Here is a 19,237-nt window from a genome sequence, read left to right on the forward strand (position 1 = left end):
GTTATTGAGATGCTCCTGGGATGAGTGTCGAGCCAGGGATTTGGTGTCTGCTATGGACCGGTTGTGGCGGTATGCGAATTGCAGTGGCTCAAGGCAGTGTGGGAGTATGGAGTTGATGTGTCTGAGGGGAATTGCTGAGAGGAAAGCACAATATGAGACCATGTGGCAAAAAAGGGTCAGTAACAGAGAGCAAGGAACTTTGGCAGAATGTGTATATAGGCTCTGATATTTAGTTTTTAATTGTGCAATAGCCATAGAGGTCTATTGTGGTACCTGAACGTATCTGAATCTGAAGAGTGCATGAATATGCTTGATTGTGCTCTGCTTGCATATCTTGATGCTGAGATTAATAAAGCAACATGGTAAAATGTTAGTGTCTAAGATTTGCTATATCAACTTTGCAATTAACGGGTTATTCAACGTTGGCAGAGATGACTGGAGTAATACATAAAGAGTATCAGTATTTGACAAGCCTGTAACTAAGCTCGATTGTACTCTGTCGGAATAACTTCTTTAGGTTTTTTGTTAATTATTTATTTTCACAGATACATAGAACATACAGTGCAGAAGGAGGCCATTCGGCCCATCGAGTCTGCACCGACCCACTTAAGTCCTCACTTTCCCCCCTATCCCCGTCACCGAACAACCCCATCTAATCTTTTTGGACACTAAGGGCAATTTAGCATGGCCACCTAATCCACCTAACCTGCACATCTTTAGACTGTGGGAGGAAACCGGAGCACCCGGAGGAAACCCTCGCAAGCACGGGGACCCAGCGGGGAATCAAACCTGGGACCCTGGCGCTGTGAAGCCACAGTGCTATCCACTTGTGCTACCGTGCTGCTACTAATTATATATTTCTAATATGGAGCAAGAGTCACTCAATATTTTTAAGGCTGAGTTTGATTGATTCTTGATTGTCAAGGGAGTCAAAGGGTATAAGGGTTCACAGAAAAATGGAGTTAAGACCACAATCCAATCTGCCAGAGCAGCACTAACGGCAGCAGCCAGAGCAGTATTAGCAGCAGCAGCCAGAGCAGTATTAGCAGCAGCAGCAGCCAGAGCAGTATTAGCAGCAGCAGCAGCCAGAGCAGTATTAGCAGCAGCAGCCAGAGCAGCAGCAGCCAAAGCAGTATTAGCAGCAGCAGCCAGAGCAGCAGGAGCCAGAGCAGTATTAGCAGCAGCAGCCAGAGCAGCAGCAGCCAGAGCAGCAGCCAGAGCAACAGCAGCCAGAGCAGTATTAGCAGCAGCAGCCAGAGCAGCAGCAGCCAGAGCAGTATTAGCAGCAGCAGCCAGAGCAGCATTAGCAGCAGCAGCCAGAGCAGCAGCAGCCAGAGCAGCAGCCAGAGCAACAGCAGCCAGAGCAGTATTAGCAGCAGCAGCATCCAGAGCAGCAGCAGTCAGAGCAGTATAGCCGCAGCATCCAGAGCAGCAGCCAGAGCAGCAGCAGGCAGAGCAGCAGCAGCCAGAGTAGTATTAGCAGCAGCAGCAGCAAGAGCAGCAGCCAGAGCAGTATTAGCAGCAGCAGCCAGAGCAGCAAACAGAGCAGTATTAACAGCAGCAGCCAGAGCAGTATTAGCAGCAGCAGCCAGAGCAGCATCCAGAGCAGCAACCAGAGCAGTATTAACAGCTGCAGCCAGAGCAGTATTAGCAGCAGCAGCCAGAGCAGTATTAGCAGCAGCAGCCAGAGCAGTATTAGCAGCAGCAGCCAGGGCAGTATTAGCAGCAGCAGCCAGAGCAGAATTAGCAGCAGCAGCCAGAGCAGTATTAGCAGCAGCAGCCAGAGCAGTATTGGCAGCAGCAGCTAGAGCAGCAGCAAGAGCAGCAGCCAGAGCAGCAGCAGCCAGAGCAGTATTAGCAACAGCAGCATCCAGAGCAGTAGCCAGTGTAGTATTAGCAGCAGCAGCCGGAGCAGTATTAGCAGCAGCAGCAAGAGCAGTATTAGCAGCAGCAGCCAGAGCAGCAGCCAGAGCAGTATTAGCAGCAGCAGCCTGAGCAGCAGCCAATGCAGTATTAGCAGCAGCAGCCAGAGCAGCAGCCAGAGCAGCATTAGCAGCAACAGCCTGAGTTGCATCAGCCAGAGCAGTATTAGCAGCAGCAGCCAGAGCAGTATTAGCAGCAGCCAGAGCAGCAGCCAGAGCAGCAGCCAGAGCAGTATTAGCAGCAGCCAGAGCAGCAGCCAGAGCAGTATTAGCAGCAGCAGCCAGAGCAGCAGCCAGAGTAGTATTAGCAGCAGCATCCAGAGCAGTATTAGCAGCAGCAGCAAGAGCAGCAGCCAGAGCAGTATTAGCAGCATCAGCCAGAGCAGTATTAGCAGCAGCAGCCAGAGCAGCAGCCAGAGCAGTATTAACAGCAGCAGCCAGAGCAGCAGCCAGAGCAGTATTAGCAGCAGCAGCCAGAGCAGGATTAGCAGCAGCAGCCAGAGCAGGATTAGCAGCAGCAGCTAGAGCAGCAGCCAGAGCAGTATTAGCAGCATCAGCCAGAGCAGTATTAGCAGCAGCAGCCAGAGCAGCAGCCAGAGCAGTATAGCAGCAGCTGCCAGAGCAGCAGCCAGAGCAGCAGCAGCCGGAGGAGCAGCCAGAGCAGCAGCCAGAGCAGCAGCCAGAGCAGTATTAGCAGCAGCAGCCAGAGCAGTATTAGCAGCAGCAGCCAGAGCAGTATTAGCAGCAGCAGCCTGAGCAGCAGCCAGAGCAGTATTAGCAGCAGCAGCCTGAGCAGTATTAGCAGCAGCAGCCAGAGCAGCAGCCAGAGCAGCAGCAGCCAGAGCAGTATTAGCAGCAGCAGCCAGAGCAGCAGCCAGAGTAGTATTAGCAGCAGCAGCCAGAGCAGCAGCCAGAGCACTATTAGCAGCAGCAGCCAGAGCAGCAGCCAGAGCAGTATTAGCAGCAGCAGCCAGAGCAGTATTAGCAGCAGCAGCCAGAGCAGCAGCCAGAGCAGTATTAGCAGCAGCAGCCAGAGCAGTATTAGCAGCAGCCAGAGCAGTATTAGCAGCAGCAGCCAGAGCAGTATTAGAGGCAGCAGCCTGAGCAGCAGCCAGAGCAGCAGCCATAGCAGTATTAGCAGCAGCAGCCAGAGCAGCAGCCAGAGCAGCATTAGCAGCAACAGCCTGAGTTGCAGCAGCCAGAGCAGTATTAGCAGCAGCAGCCAGAACAGCAGCCAGAGTACTATTAGCAGCAGCAGCCAGAGCAGCAGCCAGAGCAGTATTAGCAGCAGCAGCCAGAGCAGCAGCCAGAGCAATATTAGCAGCAGCAGCCAGAGAAGTATTAGCAGCAGCAGCCAGAGCAGCAGCAGCCAGAGCAGCAGCCAGAGCAGCAGCAGCCAGAGCAGTAATAGCAGCAGCAGCCGGAGCAGCAGCCAGAGTAATATTAGCAGCAGCAGCCAGAGCAGCAGCCAGAGCAGTATTAGCAGCAACAGCCAGAGCAGCAGCCAGAGCAGTATTAGCAATATTAGCAGCAGCAGCCAGAGCAGCCGCCAGAGCAGTATTAGCAGCAGCAGCCAGAGCAGTATTAGCAGCAGCAGCCAGAGCAGTATTAGCAGCAGCAGCCAGAGCAGTATTAGCAGCAGCAGCCTGAGCAGCAGCCTGAGCAGCAGCCAGAGCAGTATTAGCAATATTAGCAGCAGCAGCCAGAGCAGTATTAGCAGCAGCAGCCAGAGCAGTATTAGCAGCAGTAGCCAGAGCAGCAGCCAGTGCAGCATTAGCAGCAAGAGCCTGAGTTGCAGCAGCCAGAGCAGCAGCAGCCAAAGCAGCTGCATCAGTCTTCTCCAGTACCATTTGCTACTCCACAGAACAAAGGGATGAACAGAGATCTCCATCCTAGAGAAGTCTGGTTTAGCACAGGGTTATATCGCTGGCTGTTAAAGCAGACCAAGGCAGGCCAGCAGCACAATTCAATTCCCGTACCAGCCTCCCCAAACAGGCGCGGCGAAGTGGCGACTAGGAGCTTTTCACAGTAACTTCATTTGAAGCCTACTTGTGACAATAAGCGATTTTCATTTCATTTCATTTCAATACTCACGGCACTGCGTATAAAGCAGAGAGCCAGCTTCCTGAACATGAGTGAGCATCAGTGTCTCAGGAGGCTCTCACTTTTCCATCAGCTGGTTAGTTCTGCAAGAAGACTTCCTGCTAAGTGGACTGTCATAATATACACACAAGTATATGATGGTGCACAAACAGACATTGACTGACACACAGGATGACCAATGAACATACAGAACACAGCAGCCAATCACCAGACAGGACACGGCCACTATAAAGCCAGAGGACACTAGTTTTCCCGCTCTCTTGGGATGCAGCCTCTGAGACAGACAGAGCCCGTGAGCAACAACTCAAACATCCACCATGTGGTAGTAAGATAGTCTGGTCAGGTTAGCCTCAGGTCTCCAGTCAACTCAGCATAGTGTCAACCCACGATTAAAGCATGTTTAATAGTTGAGAGTTAATAAAATAGAGTTGCATTTCTCCAAGTGTTGGAAGCCTGTCTCTCTCACTGCTATGGTAAACGCAGTCCTCGCAGACCCAGCTTACCCAACACATCATGGTACCAGTGCGTGATGTTAGGGTTTGACGGACCTACCTCGAGATAGTCTGCCTTTGACCTAGGTGCCAACTGGAAGATTTTTAAGCAGAAGTTTCAGATGTATCTCGAAGCCACCGACCTCGAAGCCAGATGCCAGAAAGATTGCTCTCTTCCTCTCTACAGCTGGGGACCACTCTTTCCTCATTTTTAACTCCCTCACCTTTGCTGAAGGTGAGGACAAGTCCAAGTTCAAAATAGTACTGCTGAAGTTCGACAGCCACTGTGACATCGAAGTCAACAAGAGCTTTGAATGCTATATGTTCCAGCAGAGGCTTCAGGGTAAGGATGAACCTTTTCAGTCCTTTTTAACCCATCTCAGTATCCTCGCGCAATCCTGTAACTACGGCTCAACTTCCGACTCAATGATCCGCGATCAGATCGTTTTCGGGGTCCACTCCGACCCCCTTCGCTAGCAGCTCCTTAAAGTGAAGCAGCTCACCCTTACCCTCGCCATCGAAACCTGCGTCCTCCACGAGCACGCTAACATCCGGTACTCCCATATCAAGGCGGCAGAGATGGCGCGGCAAGGACCCTACGATGCGGAGCGGGTGCAGGCCGTAAAACAGCTCCAGTGCCTGAGTCTGGATGAGGGCAGCCATTTTGCGCGCTTTTCCCGAGCTCCTGCGCATGCGCGCAACGACCGAGAGGACAGCGAGGCCGAGGACTGAACTGTGCAGGTGTGCACATTGTTCGACGTCGGCGCCATTACTTGCAACAATTGTGGCTCCTCCCACTTAAAGTGGCAATGTCCCGTGAAATCTCGACGCTGTCTCCAGTGTGGCAAGCTTGGACACTACGCAGCCCTGGACAGATCTGATCAACTACCTACCTCACATCGGTCCCAGCAGCAGCGCAGGAACATCCGGTCCATGCAGCAACCCGTTGCAGATTCCGACTCCGACATGGTTCCAGATCCCGACACCGAGGATCTCACATCCCCATTCAGGGTAGGCATCATCACCAAGCATACGATGCTTTCCTCAAAGTAGGCCAAGCCCCTCCCAGTGATGAGCATTGATCCGGACGACGAGTGGTGTGCCACCCTTACGGTCAACAAGGCTCGCATACGCTTCAGGCTGGACACCCGCGCTTCAGCGAACCTCATTTCGCAGTCTGACCTGGATAACATCCACGTCAAGCCGAACATCCTTCCATCGGCCTGCCAGCTTCTCGACTACAATGGCAATGCCATTGATGCCAGTGGCTCATGCCACCTTGTGGTATCACACCGTTCTTTACGAGCCACCCTACGATTCGAAACTGTAGGGTCCAACAAAGCTTCCTTCCTCGGTGCTCAGGCCTGCAAGATCCTGACTCTTGTACAGTGCGTTCACTCCATGTCACCCACTGAGGCATCAGCCTCACCAGATGCCAACTTCCGCATCCAGTTAAATGACATCATTACACGATACCACAGCGTCTTCGAGGGTATGGGCACACTCCCCTACACGTACAAGATTCTTTTGAAACCGAATGCCACACCTGTAGTTCATGCACCCCGTCGGGTGCCGACACCCCTTAAGGACCGCCTCAAGCAGCAGCTGCAAGACCTCCAGACCCAGCATACCCAACACATCATGGACCAATGGGGCAAGCATTGCCAGTGGCTATCAAGGTCACCACAGCTCTGAATTTCTTTGCCTCCGGCTCCTTCCAGGATGGTGAAGTTTGTGTAACTTTACAATCCATTGGCCACAAGGACTGTCCTCTAATATTGCTAATGACACTTGGAGCCATGGAGTTCATAGAGGATTTCAAACACTTGTCAGGCAGGAAATGTGCGACAGAAATTCCAGGACTAGGGGCTTTTAACAGTAACTTCATACTTGTGTCAATAAAAGGTTACTATTCTCGGACCCACAAAGCAGCATGGACGGGATCATCGCGCTCCTGAAAGAGTTTGGAGCCTTCTCGGGCTACAAACTCAACATGAGCAAAAGTGAGATCTTCCCATTACACCCGCAAGGGGGGGGGGGGGCAGCACTAAAGGGGCTGCCGTTCAAACAAGCCCGACATAAATTCCGCTACCTGGGGATCCAAATAGCCCATGACTGGAAAGGGATCCACAAATGGAACCTCACCAGCCTGACGGAGGAAGTTAAAAAGGACCTGCAAAGATGGAACACACTCCCGCTCTCCCTCGCGGGGAGAGTTCAGACGATCAAAATGAACGTACTGCCCAGGTTCCTCTTCCTGTTTAGATCCATTCCGATCTACATCCCCAAGGCCTTTTTCAAAGCGCTGGACAAACTCATCATGGCGTTCGTATGGGGGGGTAAAAATGCTAGGATCCCAAAGAAGGTCTTACAAAAAACAAAAACCAGGGGAGGGTTAGCCCTCCCGAATCTACAACTCTACCACTGGGCAGCAACAGCCGAGCGAGTAAGGGGATGGATCCAGGAGCCAGAAGCTGAGTGGGTGCGTGCGGAGGAGGCCTCCTGCATGGGAACCTCCCTCCGGGCCCTCGCCACGGCAGCACTCCCATCCCCACCCAAAAAACACTCCAGCAGCCCAGTGGTGACAGCCACCCTCCAATCCTGGAACCAACTGCGGCAGCAACTTGGCCTGACCAAAATGTCGAACAGGGCTCCCATCTGCAACAACCATAGGTTCAAACCAGCACTGACCGACGCCACCTTCAAAAGGTGGAGGCAGGACGGGGGGACACTGACAGTCAGGGACCTGTACACGGACGACAGGATCGCAACACTGGACGAACTGACAGAGAAATTTCAGCTAGCTGGGGGGAACGAGCTACGGTACCTGCAGCTCAAAAACTTCCTACGAAAGGAGACAAGGACGTACCCACAACCGCCACGACAGACACTACTGGAAGACCTACTGGACGCAAGTATCCTAGAGAAAGGGAACTGTAGTGACATGTATGACCGACTGGTAGATAGGGACGACACCGTACTGGACGCAACAAGGAGGAAATGGGAGGACGACCTGGGGATGGAGATCGGGTGGGGACTCTGGAGCGAAGCACTGCATAGGGTCAACTCCACCTCCACGTGCGCAAGGCTCAGCCTGACGCAACTAAAAGTGGTACATAGAGCCCACTTAACAAGAACCCGTATGAGTAGGTTCTTCCCGGAGGTGGAAGACAGATGTGAACGGTGCCAAAGAGGCCCGGCCAACCACGCCCACATGTTCTGGTCCTGCCCCAGACTCGTGGAGTACTGGACAGCCTTCTTCGAGGTAATGTCCAAAGTGGTGGGAGTGAGGGTGGAGCCATGCCCGATAGTGGCGGTCTTCGGGGTTTCAGAACAGCCAGATCTATTCCTGGGGAGGAGGGCGGATGCCCTTGCCTTTGCCTCCCTGATCGCCCGCCGTAGAATCCTGTTTGGCTGGCGGTCAGCAGCACCGCCCAGAGCTGCGGACTGGCTGTCCGACCTCTCGGAATCTCTCCAAATGGAGAAAATCAAATTTGCCATCCGAGGGTCGGACGACGGCTTCCACAGAACGTGGGAGCCATTCATGCGACTGTTCCGGGACCTATTTGTGGCCAATGTACAAGAGGAAGAATAGTCGGGGGAAGGTAGCGGGAGGGGGGGGGGGGGCTACAGGTTCGTTACGGGGGTTCGATGGCTAGCTAAGGCCCAAAACCAAGCTAAATAAACATGTTGAGGGGGGGGGGGGGGGGGGGGTGGGGGCGCAGTTACTACTACGAAGATGCTTACCTGTAAATATGTGTGTTAATTTTTGCGTGTTTGTTTTTGTTTGTTTTTTTTTTTCTCTCTCCTAACAATTTGTAATTTGTTCAATATAAAATACGAAAACTGAATAAAAACATTTATAAAAAAAAAAAAATAAAAGGTTACTATTAGGGGCTGGTTTAGCACAGACCAAGGCAGGCCAGCAGTGCGGTTCAATTCCCGTACCAGCCTCCCCGGACAGGCGCCGGAATATGGCGACTAGGGGCTTTTCACGGTAACTTCATTTGAAGCCTACTTGTGACAATAAGCGATTTTCATTTTTTTCATTTTCAGTATCAGTTGTAACTGAGCAATAATCAGAGTGCTGAAGATTTGATTCTGGTGCCTGGGCAATTCTTGTTGCGCCTTCCCAAATTTCCAGAGTGGTAAAGGAGCTTCAAAGAAAGAGTAACAGGAAGAGGATGAAGATGAAGTGGAGGAGGCACATTATGCCCTGAAGACACCTGTAGACAAATGTGACATAGAGGGATGCCCAAGACAAACTGGCCCAGGCATGTTTCAGTTAATCTGAAGCACTGCAACCATCTGACATGGCCAACCTGAACCCACGGTGCCCCTAGTACCTAGCACAGAGCAAACACATTAACTTCACACACCAATTCATCCCTTTTACAGATTCCCAGCACTCCTGGAGGCAGAGGTTTTTGTGGGATGGCGGTGAGGGGCTGTAATAGAAGCAGGGGCCAGGAGTCGGAGAGCTTTGACCAGTTCCTGTGCCCTTTGCACATTTGCATGTGCCCTTTCCTTTCGTAAGATGTTGGAATTACTGGTGGCTAGGCCAACATTTGTTACCATCCCTAGCTACCCTTGTGAAGGTGGTAGTTGTCATAATATACACCAGTATATCATGGTGCAGACACACGCACTGATGGACATACAATAGGACCAATCAACATGTATAACACCGCAGCCAATCACCAGTTAGAGCACACTCACTATAAAGACAGAGGGCATCAGTTTCCCTGTTCATTCGGGATGCAGCCTTTCAGAAGTACAGAGTTTACAGTTTACAGCACAGACCCTCACCATGTGCTGAGTGATCAGACTGGTTAGGATAGGCACAGGTCTTTAGTTAATCTAACATTGTGTTAACCCACAGTAAGAGTATGTTCAACAGTTTATAGTTCAATAAAATAGCGTTGTACGATTTTAAGTGTTGGTGGCCTGTATGTGTTTCACGGATCCAGAGCACCCAACACATCAGTAGTGAGCTGTCTTTTTGAATTGCTCTCTGGTGCAGGTACACCCCCAGTGCTGCTGGGAAGGAAACGTCAAGATTTTGACCCCCACAACAGTGAAAAAGCGGTAATTTTGTTCCAAGTCAGGATGGTGTGTGGTTTGGAGGAGAACTTGCAGCTGGTGGTGTTTCTATACATCTGTTGCCCATGTCCCTCAATCTTGCTGGTTTAGAAAGTGCTTTCAAAGGACAGGGGAGCCCTTTCCCCGCCTTCCCTCTCATGGCCCGTACACACCTTGCTGTTAACTAAGAGCTGGAGACATTGTTGCAGCATTTCAAGATGTATGCTCAACAGCCAAGGTGAGGTTTTGCTTAATCTTTTTCATAAGATAGCATTCAGAGTGCGAATGCCATGCGCTTAGTTGAGTGCTTCATCTGATGCTTTGTACAAATATCACTTTTTCATAGACAGAGACATCATGTTGAAGGCCTGAGCTATCATGCTCTAATCTCTCTCCAATAGTGTACAGTGAGTTTGGAAATGTTGCCCAGATTTCACACGTTTTCAGCTGTTGCTCCAGAATAATCCTCTTTGTTCCTGTTCCTGAGGTTCAGCACCTGTACCTAAGTGAGCAGAGATTGTGGACTCTGTATCTCCATTAGCTCTCCCTCTGCAGTTATCAGCTGCCCTAGTGTTGGGCGTTCTCTTCTGCAAGAAGAGGAAAAGGGGCTTATGAAAGTGAAGTGTGGAATGTACGGAGAGCGTAGAAGGCCAAACATTTATGGGAGATCACTGTGAGGGATGGGTGTGGCATTGCATTAAGATGTGCAGAGGTCAGTGGTACCTACCGTCAGATGGGGTTGGGAGGAGTTCCCTCAAAGAGAGGGATGGGTGCATCTGCAAGCTGTCTTGATATGAGGAGTGATATGTTGGTAGAAAATTGGGGAGGCAGACTGAGGGGGGGAGGGGGGTTGTACACAAGTGTGCCATGGCGCTTACCATTCCTCCCTTGCTTAGGTTATTGGACCTCTTGGGCTTTGTATCCAGGAGCGAGGTACCACACTAAGAACTTGAAATAGATTGTAAACAGCTGAAGCCCACGCAGTGATCCTTTCATTCTGCCATCCTGAAAATGACGCATATATTTCTACTTCTGTTTTCTGTCTGTTAACCATCTCAATCTATGCTAATGTATTGTCCCCAATTACATGAGCCCTGCTGAAAGACTTTAGAAAATTTACATCTGCTAATTCCTCATTTTTAACCCGACTAGTTAAATCTTCAAAAACTAGTCAGTTTTTCAAACATAATTTCCCTTTAGTAAAACACTGTTCAATATGCATAATCATGGAATCTTCTGAAAAATGCTTTTGCAGCTTACCTTAGCTGTATTTCCCCGCACAGTATGGTGGTAAATAGTCGGTGGCACTAGTACGTCATGATTCACTGTGTCTTCTTGGCTAGTCTTTGAGAGGTTTCTCTCTGGACTAATCTCACTTGCAGTGCTGACAGCACTTTCTTTCTGCTCTGGTTGATTTTCATTATTGTTTTCCTGTGATTCTTCTGATGGAGTTGAGCTGATTTCTATTTCCTTGATGTCCTGTTGTATTTCCACAGGAGCATTAATTTTGTTCTTACTTGCGGCCGATGCTTTCTGGATTTGCAACAATTGATATTTTTTCATAACTGGTGAAAAAATCTCTTTCACTTGAGCTAAAATCTTTTCGAAGTCCAATTTGTGAGGCTCAGGAGAGTTTGCCATTAGTTTATGTCCAGATATATTAATATCTCCCACTTTCGCTTTCAACCGTTCTATCAAATTGTTAACCGTTTGCAAAAGTACAAACTCATTCATTTCTTTCACTGCCTCCTTGGCATACTGAATCAAACCTTCTGTACTTAACACATCTTTGGCTGCTGCTTCCATATAACGGTTTATTTCTGCTATCTTCGAATTCATCTCAATCTCATGTATTTCTTTAACCTGTTTTTCTATCTGTCTGAGTTGGTCAGTTAAGAGTATAAATCCATCAGACACCTCTTTTTGAAACTTGGTTTTATTCTCTTGAAGCTTGGATTTAAAAATGCTCAGCCTCAGCATATCATTTTCGCTTTCATCCTTCACTGAAAGACAAAAATAAATAACTTTGCAAAGTAAGTTATAAAAATGTTTGAATTCATCTATAGCACAGTCCAAAGGTTGCTAAGAGGCGCAAATGCAAATCTTTTTACAGGCATGCCAAAGGCACTACATAAATAAAGTTGCCCACTGATGACCAGATCCATGGAACTGAGTTTCAGCAATGTCCAATACACTGTTGGAAAGGCCCAGAGCCCCGCTGCTCTCATACAAGCTTTCTGCTCCTCCTCTGTTGTAGGCAAGTCTCTGTTTCACTGGATATGCGTGAAGCAATGAAAACGTTATACAAGAACAAAGGCGATCGAGGGGATGACAAAAACTACTGAGGTTACTCACTCCTGAGCATCACTGGGAAGGCCTTTGTCAGAGGCACTCTAATGAGGTTCTATTGACTAGCCAACAGAATATAACTGGTGGCACCACGTGGCATCAGAGCAAGAGAATCCACAGTAGACATGAGTATCCCTCTACATCAGCTTTAAGAGAAGTTCAGAGAGCAACACATTGACTTCACAAAAGCATGAGTAGGACACGGAAAGGTCTGAAGGTGGATAAATCACCTGGACCAGATGGATTACATCCCAGGGTTCTAAAAGAGCTAGCTGAGTTAGCTGAGGAGATTGTGGAGGCATTGGAGGTGATCTTTCAGGAATCAAGGGAGACAGGGAGGGTTCCAGAGAACTGGAAAATGGCTAATGTAACACTGCTGTTTAAGAAGGGAGGGAGTCAGAAGACGGGAAATTATAGGCCAATTAGCCTGACTTTGGTCATTGGTAAGATTTTAGAGTTCATTATTAAAGATGAGACTGCAGAGTGTTTGCAAGTGCATGATAAAATAGGACTGAGTCAAGGGGAGGTCATGTCTGACAAATCTGTTAGAGTTCTTTGAGGGGTTAACAAGGAAGTTAGACAAAGGAGAACCAGTGGATTTATTTAGATTTTCAAAAGGCCTTTGACTAGGTGCCGCATAGCAGACTGTTAAATAAGTTAAGAGCCCATGGTGTTAAGGGTAAGATCCTGGCATGGATAGAGGATTGGCTGGCTGGCAGAAGGCAGGGAGTGGGAATAAAGGGATCTCTTTCAGGATTGCAGCCGGTGACTAGAAGTGTGCCTCAGTGGTTGGTGCTGGGACCACAAATTTTCACAATATACATTAATGATCTGGAAGAAGGAACTGAAGGCATTGTTGCTAAGTTTGCAGATGATGCAAAGATCTGCCGAGGGACAGGTAGTATTGAGGAAATAGGGGGCTGCAGAAGTACTTGGACAGGCTAGGAGAGCGGGCAAAGAAGTGGTAGATGGAATACAATGTGGAAAAGTGTGAGGTTATGCAATTTGGAAGGAGGAATGGTGGCACAGACTAATTTCTAAACGGGGAAATGCTCAGGACATCAGAAACACAAAGGAACTTAAGAGTCCCTGTTCACGATTCTCTTAAGGTTAACGTGCAGGTTCAGTCGGCAATTTTGAAGGTAAATGCAATGTTAGCATTCATGTCGAGAGGGCTAGAATACAACACCAGAGATGTACTGCTAAGGCTCTGTAGGGCTCTAGTCAGACCCCATTTGGGATACTGTGAGCAGTCTTCGGCCCCGTATCTGAGTAAGAATGTGCTGGCCTTGGAAAGCGTCCAGAGGAGGTTCACAAGAATGATTCCTGGAATGAACAGCTTGTTGTTTGATGAACGGTTGAGGACTCTGGGTCTGTATTCATTGAAGTTTAAAAGGATGGGGGGGGGGATCTTATTGATACTTACAGGATATTACGAGGTCTGGATAGAGTGGACGAGGAGCGGGTGTTTTCACTAGTAGGAAAAACTAGAACCAGAGGGCACAATCACAGACTAAAGGGACGATCCTATAAAACAGAGATGAGGAGGAATTTCTTCAGCCAGAGCGTGGTGAATCTGTGGAACTCTTTGCCACAGTAGGTTGTGGAGGCCAAATCACTGAGTGTCTTTAAGACAGAGATAGATAGGTTCTTGATTAATAAGGGTGTCAGAGGCTATAGGGAGAAGGCAGGAGAATGGGGGTGAGAAAAGTATCAGCCATGATTGACTGGAGGAGCAGACTCAATGGGCCCAGTGGCCTAATTCTGTTCCTATGTCTTATGCTCTTATGGTCTTATGACACCAGGCTTACTCTGGATACCAGAAAGAAATTGTCTATCCGCCCAAGCTGCTCATATGGGTTCCACCATGATAACATACAAGGTATCATTCAATTTGATGGTTCCATCTCCAACAGTTTTGAAATCAAGGATGGGGTGGAAACCGGGTGCCTCTTAGCCCCATACAGAGTTTTGCATCTTTTTTTCTGTCCTGTTGACCTATACTTTTCCTACTGACATGGGAAGAGCTTACCTCTCCAAATGATCACATTGGGAAGGTCTCCAACTTATAAAGACTGAAAGCCAAGTCAAAACTGTGGTGTGTCCTGACGAGAAAACCTCCTTATGCTAATCATTCTGCATTAGTTGCCCAGACAGAAGGCGAGCACCAAAGGATCATGGGCATTCTGCCCCCATGCTTAGATAGAGAAATACAGCACAGAACAGGCCCTTCGGCCCACGATGTTGCGCCGAACTTTTGTCCTAGGTTAATCATAGAATTTTGGACAATTTGTCATGGCCAATCCACCCAACCTGCACATCTTTGGACTGTGGGAGGAAACCGGAGTACCCGGAGGAAACCCACGCAGTCACGGGAAGGATGTGCAGACTCCACACAGACAGTGACCCAAGTCGAAATCGAACTTGGGACCCTGGAGCTGTGAAGCAATTGTGCTATCCACAATGCTACCGTGCTGCCCTTAAGAAGTTAACCTACACTCCCTTATTCTACCCTAATCCAAGTACCTATCCAATAGCCGCTTGAAGGTCCATAAATTTTCCGACTCAACTACTACCACAGGCAGTGCATTCCATGCCCCCACTACTCTCTGGGTAAAGAACCTACCTCTGACATCCCCTCTATATCTTCCACCATTTATCTTAAATTTATGTCCCCTTGTAATGGTGTGTTCCACCCGGGGAAAAAGTCTCTGACTGTCTACTCTATCTATTCCCCTGATCATCTTATAAACCTCTATCAAGTCGCCCCTCATCCTTCTCCGTTCTAATGAGAAAAGGCCTAGCACCCTCAATCTTTCCTCGTATGACCTACTCTCCATTCCAGGCAACATCCTGGTAAATCTCCTTTGCACCTTTTCCAAAGCTTCCACATCCTTCCTAAAATGAGGTGACCAGAACTGCACACAGTACTCCAAATGTGGCCTGACCAAGGTTTTGTACAGCTGCATCATCACCTCACGGCTCTTAAATTCAATCCCTCTGCTAATGAACGCTAGCACACCATAGGCCTTCTTCACAGCTCTATCCACTTGAGTGGCAACTTTCAAAGAACAATGAACATAGACCCCAAGATCTCTCTGCTCCTCCACATTGCCAAGAACCCTACCATTAACCCTGTATTCCGCATTCAGATTTGTCCTTCCAAAATGGACAACCTCACACTTGTCAGGGTTAAACTCCATCTGCCACTTCTCAGCCCAGCTCTGCATTCTATCTATGTCTCTTTGAAGCCGACAACAGCCCTCCTCACTATCCACAACTCCACCAATCTTCGTATCATCTGCAAATTTACTGACCCACCCTTCAACTCCCTCATCCAAGTCGTTAATGAAAATCACAAACAGCAGAGGACCCAGAACTGATCCCTGCGGTATGCCACTGATAACTGGGCTCCAGGCTGAATATTTGCCATCCACCACAACTCTCTGTCTTCTATCGGTTAGCCAGTTTGTTATCCAACTGGCCAAATTTCCCACTATCCCATGCCTCCTTACTTTCTGCATAAGCCTACCATGGGGAACCTTATCAAATGCCTTACTAAAATCCATGTACACTACATCCACTGCTTTACCTTCATCCACATGCTTGGTCACCTCCTCAAAGAATTCAATAAGACTTGTAAGGCAAGACCTACCCCTGCTTATCTAATGCTTTCCTGTGTCAAGAAAACTGTAGTTATGGGAGAAGGAGTTTTGTCTATAACAGTGATCAGACTCAACAACACCACTGGAAACAGTCAGCAAATTCTGCTACCTGAGGTCTAGAGTGTCAGGTGACCTGTCTCTTGATGAGCAGCTCAGCACATGTGTTGGAAAGGCAGCCACCAACTCTGCTCAACTTCAAAATGGGAATGGCAAAACAAAAAACTGAGCTGCAGGATCAAGATGGCCTATCTACAAAACCTGCATCCTCTGCATATTGCTGCATGTTAGCAAAGCCTAGATTTGGATAACTTACAATAACTTCCATTGATGATGAATATTTCCTATTTGTTTTTATCTAAATTAAGGAATAAACTGGTTTTATCTTTCTAGCGAAGAGGTCAATTACCAGCTGGGCATAGATTTAAGGTGATCGCTAGAAGGATTAGAGGAGATGTGAGGAAAACCTTCTTCACCCAGAGTGTGGTGGGAATCTGGAATCTGCTTCCTGGTTTGGTGGTGGAGGCAGAAAACTATTTAAAGATACCTGGATTTGAACCTGAAGTGCTGAACCTTGCAAGACTATTGACTAGGCGCTGGTAGGTGAGATTAGAAAGGGTGACTAGTTTTGAAAATAAATTTCTTCCTTCAGTTCCATGATTTTTCTATAGTTCTATGGTTCTAGGGTTTATTACTGCTCGGAAAAGCAGTAGCTGGCACCACTGCAGTGCAACCATGAGATTGAGAAATTCATGGATTGCACATTTACAGATGTGGTCACTCCACAGCTTAAGAGTATGCAGGGCTTGAGGGAATGGATGACCAACAAACAGTCAAGTAAAAACAAGCAGATAGTGCAGGAGTCCCCTGAGTGTATCCCACTACCAAACTTTATTTACTTCCGAATACTGATGAAAGGGATCTGGCGAGTGTAGCCAGTGCCTAGTCCATGACATCATGGGCGGCTCAGCTATTCCAAGGAGATGGGGCGGGATCGGTAGGGGGCTACAGTTATACAAGGAAGAAGATAAAGACAATAGTGATAGGTGATTCAACAGTGAAAGGAATAGGCAGACTTTCTGTGGCCACAGATTTGAATCCAGGATGTGTGGTCTCTGTGGTACCAAGATCAAGGATGTCACTGAGCAGCTGCAGACCATCCTGAGAGAGGAGGGTAAACAGCCAGCCATTGTAGTGTACTCTAGTATGAATAACAGAGGCAGAAAAATGGATGTGGCTCTGCAGCCAGAATGTAGGAAGCTAGGTAGGAAATGAGCAAGCAGGACCTCAAAAGTAATAACCTCAGAATTACTCCCAGTGCCACGAACAAGTGAGTATAAACATTGGAAGATAAAACAGATGAATGAATGGCTGGAATAGTGGTGCAGGAAAGCCAGGGGGTGGTATTCTCTGCTCCCGGGACTAAGTGTCCATGCCATCGTGAACGGCGTTGCGTTTCATGACAGCACGAACAGGTCCCGGGCACGACCTATTACAGGGAGCCAGCATGGTTCTGGAGTGGTTCACGCCACTCCAGCATCCCTACGCGGCACCAAATGGGCGCTGCACCAACCCGCGCATGCGCAGTTGGGGCAGCTCAATCCTGCGCATGCGCAGTTGGGCCGCTCCATCCTGCGCATGCGTGAGGAACCTCTTACGCGTGCCGGCCCCTCACCAACATGGCGTCGGTGTTCTGGGGCCGGCCGTGGAAGGAGGTAGGCCTGGGGGAGGAAGGGGGAAGAGGCCGGCCCGCCGATTGGTGGGCCCCGATCGCGGGCCAGACCCCATCGGAGGCTCCCCCCCTGGTGAAAGAGCCCCCCTCCCCCCCTCACAGGCCGCCCCCCCAGCGTTCCCGCACAGTTCCCGCTGGCAGCGATCAGGGATGGACAGCGCCGGCGGGAACCTGTCGTGTCGGAGCGGCCGGAGAATCGCCGCTCGCCGTTTGCGGCGATTCTTCGAGCGGCCCGACGTGATTTGCGTGCTGCTGGTTTTGGGGTGGGGTTGGGAGAATCACGTGCAGGGGTCGGGGCGGCGTGGCGTGATTCACGCGGCGCCCTGGTGATTCTCCCACTTGGCGGGGGGGTGGGGGGGAGAATACCACCCAGGATTTAGATTTTTGGAATACTGGGACTGGTTCTGGGGGTGATGGAATCTGTGCAATTTAAATGGGTGCAACTAAAAAGAGCCAGAGCTAAGTTTCTTGCAGAGCAATTTGCTAGTGCTATCTAGGAGGGCTTAAAAAATTGGCATGAGTGTGGGATACAGGAGGAAATTTCAAGGTGTACTAAATATTGGGAGAAATAGATGGCATTAGAAGAGGGAATAGTAAGTTAATAGGTGGGGGTCAGAGTAAGGGAGAAAATAATAGAGTCTAAATCAGGGATAATGTGCATACATGTGAATGCAGAGTATAGTAATTAAAACTAGTGAGTTACAGGCACAGCATGACATGTAGAAATGTGATATAGCTATAACAGAACTGGCTCAAAATAGGGCAGGACTTGGTATAAAATAGTCCTGGATGCAAGATTGATAGAAATCTACTTTTCTAATAGGTAATACAAGTTTAAAGGAATAAATGATTTAGTGACATTATACTATTAAAAATCATATATTAGCCATGACAGCAGAAAATGCTGAGAGCATGGGAAAAGATCAGATAAGAAAGTCAGCTTGAAAACTGACTATATACTACAAGGCCACGCTGCAGAATAAACTCATTGTTATCATTACTGGGCAAAAATTCCAGTTCTAGAAAACATGGTGGAAAACAGGTGGTTTGATCACACCATATTATGGAAACATACAGAAATTCTCTCATGCCACGTTATCTCTTAAAACTTGACAGACAGACATTTTGGTTGAATTAGATGAATTATAATTATTTTAACCCAATCACAGTCAGAAAGGGGACATATTCTTAAAAGATTATGATTTCCTTAAGCGACCGGGTGAGAACCTTTTTTGCTCTCTCCAAAATCATCTTTAACCTAATCTTTGAAACCTATTCTTTTACTTTGCTTTGAAAACCACTATTTCCTTTGTTTCATTTTTGTATTATGCATTTTGATCTGAAGAAATCACCACAAACTCAATTTGTATTTGCGGTGGACAAACGAACTTTCTAGATTCTGTACTCACATAAAATTTGACTTGATCAGTAGACTTTAAAACTGACACAAATATACTTTTCTTCACCCAAGAAGCTCAGTCTCAAGTTTTGTCGAGTAATATATAGTGCGGCGACACATAAATATGTTAACAAAGTACAGATCCATCAAAGATGTTGAGGAAAGATAGGAAAGGAAGATAAGAGGGAGGGCTGGTGGTATTGATTAAGGAGAACATTGCAATGATGCAGAGAGAGGATCTACCAGAAGTACAGAATCTATTTGGCTGAAGCTAAGGAATAAAAAGGTGTGATCACATTGTTCAGGACAGTCTATACATGCCAATTAGTAGGAAGGATGTAGCTGATATAATTTCAATGGAAATTACTGAAAGGTGCAAACATTATAGAATATGATGGGAAACTTTATTTACCCAATATATAGACTGGGATTGTAGTCGTGTCAAGGACAGAAAGGGCACAAGTTCCTAGAAGGTGTTCAGAAAAGTTTTCTGCACG

The 19,237-nt window shown here is 48.1% G+C and overlaps 1 protein-coding gene across 2 annotated transcripts in view; it reads right to left on the reverse strand.

Moving 5' to 3' along the window:
• The window catches only part of LOC119976614 (tripartite motif-containing protein 42-like), an 81,121-nt gene that overhangs the window by 48,347 nt on the left and 13,537 nt on the right, over positions 1-19,237 (reverse strand). For both annotated transcript variants that reach the window (XM_038817231.1, XM_038817232.1), the window contains exon 3: positions 10,859-11,601. In XM_038817231.1, coding sequence (XP_038673159.1) covers positions 10,859-11,601 — 743 coding nt within the window. The remainder of the gene's footprint in view (positions 1-10,858; positions 11,602-19,237) is intronic.

Source organism: Scyliorhinus canicula, chromosome 13 (genome assembly GCF_902713615.1).
Source record: "Scyliorhinus canicula chromosome 13, sScyCan1.1, whole genome shotgun sequence".
NCBI lineage: Eukaryota > Metazoa > Chordata > Chondrichthyes > Carcharhiniformes > Scyliorhinidae > Scyliorhinus > Scyliorhinus canicula.